The sequence below is a fragment of the Diadema antillarum genome, unplaced genomic scaffold (genome assembly GCF_040938485.1).
Source record: "Diadema antillarum isolate AM-2024a unplaced genomic scaffold, OU_Dant_1.0 seq00001166_RagTag, whole genome shotgun sequence".
Classification (NCBI taxonomy): domain Eukaryota; kingdom Metazoa; phylum Echinodermata; class Echinoidea; order Diadematoida; family Diadematidae; genus Diadema; species Diadema antillarum.
Window position 1 is genome coordinate 549,991 of NW_027271973.1, and position 6,760 is coordinate 556,750.

Consider the following 6,760-nt stretch of genomic DNA (forward strand, 5'->3'; position numbering starts at 1 on the left):
TTTTGTTGTTTGCGTATATTCATGTTGATGTATTTTAATAATTCAGACAAGGTTACATCAGGACATCAACCATTTACTTTTCTTTTATAAATAGCACCAGTGCACTTATAGAACCACCCGTATAAAGCGCCATATCAATGCAATTATTGTTAATGATAATGATGATGATGATAATGATAATAATAATATTATTATTATTATCACCATTATTACTACAGTTATCATTATCATTACTACAGTTATCATTATCATACACTACTATTATTACTATTATTTCATCTGAAATTACTACAGTTATCATTATCATATACTACTATTATTACTATTATTTCATCTGAAAGTATAATGACATCGCCTTAGCACACGCCAAGCGTGAAATGGGTTTGCTATACCATAGCAAACTTTCTTTTGCTTTCTCGTCCTCGAATGCTCACTGGAATAAAGTTACAAGCCCTTTTGTCAACTCATATGGGAGAAAGCTTATACAGTACTGTTCATATCAGGTGATGTGGAGAATGTCACAAGGTTATTCTCATATCAGAGTCTCAGTGTTTTCTGGTGAGACTGATAAGAAAGCTATAGCATTTGGCTGAAAAATCACAATTTTTAGGTAGTGATCCTCGGTTGTCAAGTAGGCCTACTTTGTCCTTATCTGACTCCGTATATATGACGTTTCACATTGCAGAGTAATTTTCTCCAAATGTGGCTGACAAAATAAGTATATAAAGTGATCTAATTTCATTTTTTTTTCATTTTGTAAAGTTTTTACCACGAATGCACACTTTGTTTGAAGCTTGTCAAATGGACAGATTCAACAGGACGTAGTTTATTCAATTTTGATGGTAAGGCAACCGACTCATAGACATACAGTGGGAGAATAATGGTGGTGGAAATTAACATTGTAAGAGTTTGATGCTTTTCGTGATTACTTAATTGTAATTAAAGATACAAATCATCATGATTAATTCCCCAATGTATTGAATACAAACGACAGTGTGTATTTTATTTTCATATCTTTTTCCACTTATTTTCTTTCTTATTCTTGTCAAGATTATAGCACCATCGTGAATTCTGTAACGCCAGACGAGGATGGGATAACAAATTCAGGCCTTTATCGAAAAATGTCGAGTGCCATCTTTGGAAAACTTACTTCAGCAGCTGAACATGACGGCACCTCCAAATTCATCATTGAAGTATCGTCTCTACAACCCAGACATCCTGTCTCACAGGTCGAGTCTCAAACACATAAGTCTCTACCACCACCTGCTCAATATGATCTACGTGATACTGATAGCAGCTCACCGCCACGAACTCAAGTTGTCATAGTTACGACTAAACGGTCCGGTTCTTCCTTTGTGGGAGAACTCTTCAATTCCAATCCAGAGATTTTCTACATGTTCGAACCTTTATTTAGTATTACATTTGATGTTTTATACCATCGTCTCTCACCGAAGAATGCCGTGAAGGAATCCCTGAATATCTGGAACCATATATTGCGATGCAATTATTCGACATCTTATCCGAAACCAACCAAGTGGGTAAAGAATGGAGGACTTAACCTGTGTGTTGCGAGTAATGCTTTGAACAGATCCAGCTCGCTGTGCGAAAAACACAGTGCTTCTCCTGAAAATGTTGGCCATGTCATTTCTCAGTTGTGTTTGGATCATTCGTTCACGGTGCTCAAAACAATCAGGGTCATGGATATAAAAGAGCTGCGTAGCTTCTTGGAGGATCCAACGCTAAACGCAAAAATCCTCCACCTCATTCGAGACCCACGTGCAGTAATGAACTCCCGTCGGAAACTGAAGGAAGGTAACAGCGACCTCGAACGACGAAAGGGCAAAGGCGCGGATGAAATTGTAGATCTGTGTCAGCACATGGCGCGAAATTTAAAGTATCGTGACAATCCTCCCTCGTGGCTAAAAGGGAAATACATTATGGTTCGATTTGAGGACATTGCCAGCAACCCAGTGGAGGAGACAAGACGCATATACTCTGCGCTCGGACTTCCCATTCACCAAGACGTGATTGATTGGATTGAGCAAAATACGCACCAAAGTCCCAAGAAGGCGAGCCCGTTTTCCCGCCAGAGAAACACTTCAGCGGTGCTTACAGCATGGAAAGACAGCATTCCAACTTTGGTGAAAAAAGATGTCGAAAAAAAGTGCAGAGACGTTATGAGGAAACTCTCGTACGATGTTCCATGATCTTCTTGACAGAGTGTGACCAACGTTTTCTGTGGTGACTGCATTATACAATATCAATATCGTTATTGTCATTGCCATTGATATATACAATCAATATCATCATGGCGATTAGGCAGAGTAGGAAACTTACTCAAGCAAATTTCTTGAATATGACTTACAAATATAACATATGTCAATTCGAAAAATTAGGAAACGAAACATTCACCTATGAATATCCTTTGGTACCATTCTGTCATTTCCTGCGTACATGCAGGGGCGTAGACATGGTAGACAGCGGGAGGAGGAAGGGTGAATAGGGGTATGCATCTCCCCCCCCCCCACCTCACAAGGTGGGGAGATGACAATTATTGTGCAATCCTTCCCTCCCCCCCCCCCCCTCAGGTGATTAGTGGTATTCTTTTTTATCGTGATTATGATTATCTCTTTTCTTTTTATCATTATTATCATTATCGTCAATACCGTTATCATTGATATAACGATAATAATGATAGTATCGGTCGGTACGTGTTATCATTTGTATTATTATCAATTATCATTATCATTATTATTATTATTATGCCTCCGCCACGAAGTGGTGCCGGAGGCATTATGTTTTCGGGTTGTCCGTCCGTCCGTCCGTAATGAATTTTGTGGACAACGTAACTTAAAAGCCTTTTGAGGTATCTTAATGACACTTGGCATGTATGTGTATAGGGGGTGAAGTTGTGCCTATACACTTCTGGATGCACATGCACATGCTCAAGGTCAAAGGTCAAAAGGTCAAGGTCAAATATGTAAAATTTCCTTATTTCCGCCATATCTATACAATGCCTGAAGATATTTTCTTGAAACTTAGTGTATACATGTATTACCCAATTTAAATTCTCTGGTGAAAGTTTGGGGTCATGAGGTCAAAGGTCAAAGTTCAAACGGTCAAGTAAAAATATTAAAACTTCACTTTTTTTTCTCCGTATCTTGGAAATTGTTCAAGGTATCTTCATGGAACATAGTATATATACATGTACTGACTGACAGTGATTATCTAGAGAATTTAGGGTTCATGGGGTCAAAGGTCATGGGTCCAAGGCAACACTTTTACAATGTTACTATTTCCCTCACATTTATGCAATGCCAGCAGGATTGTGTATTTTTTTTTACACTTGGTGTATGCATGTATAACCTAATAGAGATTCTCTGGAAAGTTCTTTTTTTTTTCTTTTCTTTTTTTGCCTCAAAGGTGAAAAGGTCAAAGATCAAGTGAAAGTGCAGAACTAGCTTTTTCCTCCATATCTCGGAAGTGGCTCAAGTTATCTTGAAACTTACTACATATTTATGCATCTTCTGCCTGACGGTGATTATTGTATGAATCTTAGGGTCAGAGACCAGATGAAAATGGTAACAATTTACTATTCAATACAGAAATTGCACTTTTTCTCCCTACCTTGAAAATTACTCAATGCATAAACTTACTAATGGGTCAAAGTCAAGTTAAAGTCCTTGAATTCCCAAATACATGCTCTCCTATTCATCCAATTAAAACTAGGTCAAGGAAGGTGAACATTTAACACATTTGTGACGAATTTGTCATTTTAATATTTTGCCAATTTTGTGAAAATGTAATCACACATTGTCCACATGTACTATAGACCTATTAGGAGAATCATGCATTATGGCGGAGGCATACCAGTCGCCATAGCGACATTTCTAGTTATTATAATTGTCATTATTATTATCATAATCATTATCATCATCATTGTTTTCATTATTACAATCCTCATCGTCATCTTCGTCATCGTCGCTTCGTCTTTATTTCCATCCTGATCCCTAAATACAATTTTCTTCTACCTCTTCTGGGACGGTGTCAATAAATATTTATCAAGAGACGTACTGGTATATAATGGAGATGGAGCTTGATGCATAAATCTTCCTGTTATTGTTATCATTACTATCTGTATTGTTACTTGTGTTGTAATCTTTTAAACTATAGCACATAGTAAGCGAAGTTGAGGGGCGCGTCAACGCTTGCCCTTTAAAGAGCACTGCACAAAATTGAGCCGTTTGGTTACGGTAATATTTGTCTAACTTTTCTGATGAAAATGTTCCCAAACTTCAACCAGAAGAGTGCACCAGATCGTTGAATTTTGAATCTAAAAATTTAAAAACTCCCTCGAGAAGGAGGTGGAACTCCATCCCACACCTTCCCCCGCTATAGTTCAAGTGCCATAAACTAACTATTTACACAGTCAGTGATAGCGAAAAGACGCAAACGTATAGATTTGATCAGGTCATTCATGTCTGATTGACCTCAATAGTTGTTTCTCAAACTTTTGATTTAAAAATTTTCTTTTTCATATTCCCCCTGAAGCATGCTCCAGATAATTTAATTTCAGTTCTACGAGATAAAAAAGCTCCATCATGGGAGGGGATAGGCCCCCTGCCACATCCTCCTCCTTTTGACCATCTCAAAAAGACTTATTAGGATAGGCTATACTTTATAGTGAAAAGACGCACAAAATTTAGTCATTCACACTCCATGAATATTACGTTTTCTTACTTGCGATTGAACATTTTCGATTTATTTCCCTTATGCACCAGATCGTTGAATGATCACTTTGAAAATGAAAAAGCTCCACACCCTCCTCTTTGTTCCAGCTCCATAAACACAGTTCAAAATGAAAATACACACAGAAAAAGAGGTCACAGATACCATAATCTAGCTATTAGGCAATGTCCTTAAATATAATTGTTTGTTCTTGATTAAAAAAATGTCCAAATATTGAATTCCCCTAACAGTGTGCACCATTCATATCGTTGAATTTTCAGTTCTAAAAATGCAAAAGCTCCATCTTGTGGGAGAGGGATACCCCCTCCTATACCTCCCCTTCTTTCCATTTCCGAATAGACTCATATAAATGAGTGCCATTTTGAAGCAGCTACATTAGCTCCCCATCCAATCACGCATAATTTTTAAGATACTGTTACTGACTCACCAGTGCCTGCACTCAATGGCACCAGAATATCTCAGTGAATCCTTGGTAAGGTACGCCCCCTCTCGTAATCTCAGATCGGTTCAGAAAAATATTCTCCAATGTCCTGTTATCACAACTAAGTTTTATGGTGAGCGAACTTTTGCTTATGCTACATGCTGCTCCCACACTGTGGAACACTGTTCCATGTTATATAAAGGAAGCTTCCACAGTGCTAAAGTTCAAAACTGTGCTCAAGACATTTCTGTTTCAAAAGTATTATGAATGAGTTTTGGTGTACGGGACATTGAACTGTATACATTTCTTTTTCCATTTTCATGCCTCTCTTTAAAGCGCATAGAGACATTAAGATAATTGATTTATTATGCGCTATATAGGCACTGCATTATTATTATCATTATTATTATACCACATTGGCCTTGTACATTGCCTTGAATGTTCATTTTTCCTACTTTTCAATTGACAATATTCCAGACCTCCCCAAAAGTGTTCACAAAATCGTAGAAATTCAGTTTTAAAAGCGCAAAGGCTCCACACCCTCCCCTTTGATCCATATCCCATAGACTTATACCATAGTACAAATTTAAGATACACACGCGGATAACAGATACCACAATAATACATTTGAATGTCCTGGAATATTAGTTTCTCCTCCTATTCGATTGAGAATTTTGAAAAAAAAAAATGCCCCTAAGATGTGCACCAGATCATTGCATTCAGTGCTGAAAATGCAAAATCTCTCTCGTGCTGAAGAGGGATACCCCCTCCCGCACCCTGTCCCCCGCTCGCTCTTTTCGCTGCCTTATTATATAGCTCGAGTGTTCCCCACAAAATATCAATAGAAATTAATATATCTGTACCCCCTATACATAAATTGGAGAGCTGCCACTTTTCCTTTTTTTTTTCTTTTTCCGTTGTGTGTGTGTGTTTATGTGTGTGTGTGTGTGTGTGTGTGTGTGTTTTATTGTTGTTGCTGTTGTTGTTGTTGTTGTTATTTGAACATCAGAACGTTGTGATCGCCTCAAATCATACCCCTATAGGGCTGCGGACCTGCAATGTCTATTATACGCCGTTGTATAATGTAACTATAACGGGAAGAGTCCGCTGAACAATTGTTTTGTTTTGTGTCAATGGAGCAAAGAATTCAAGGTGCTTTTCGTTTGTTTGTGTTTGTGTGTATGTGTGTGTGTGTGTCTGTTTGCAATTTAAGTACAAAAACTCCAACGAACGTATCGTCCTTTTTTTCACATTGAAAACTTTCCAAACACGCCATTCTAAGTGTGCACCAGATTGTTGAATTCAATTCATAATGCAAATGATATAGCTCTCTCATAATGAGGGGGATACTCCCTCCCATCACATCCTCCAGCTACTCGGTTTTAATAGCAAATAAGACAATCGTGCAACATGTAAATAACATGATTTATCGCAGTTTAATAATTTAACACAACTTATATCCTTATATATACATATATATATATATATATATATATATACAGATATATATATATATATATATATATATATATATAATATCATCTTGGAATTTTCCACGTGTTGGACTTCGAATGTTGTAATTATTAGAAG

At 37.3% G+C, this 6,760-nt stretch overlaps 1 protein-coding gene across 1 annotated transcript; it reads left to right on the forward strand.

Annotated features, from left to right (window-relative positions):
- The first annotated feature begins 1,121 nt into the window (after window positions 1-1,121).
- On the forward strand, window positions 1,122-2,207 carry LOC139744400 (carbohydrate sulfotransferase 1-like). The gene has a single exon (XM_071654841.1). The coding sequence runs from the start codon at window positions 1,122-1,124 to the stop codon at window positions 2,205-2,207; it is 1,086 nt and encodes a 361-aa protein (XP_071510942.1).
- The last annotated feature ends 4,553 nt before the right edge of the window (window positions 2,208-6,760 follow it).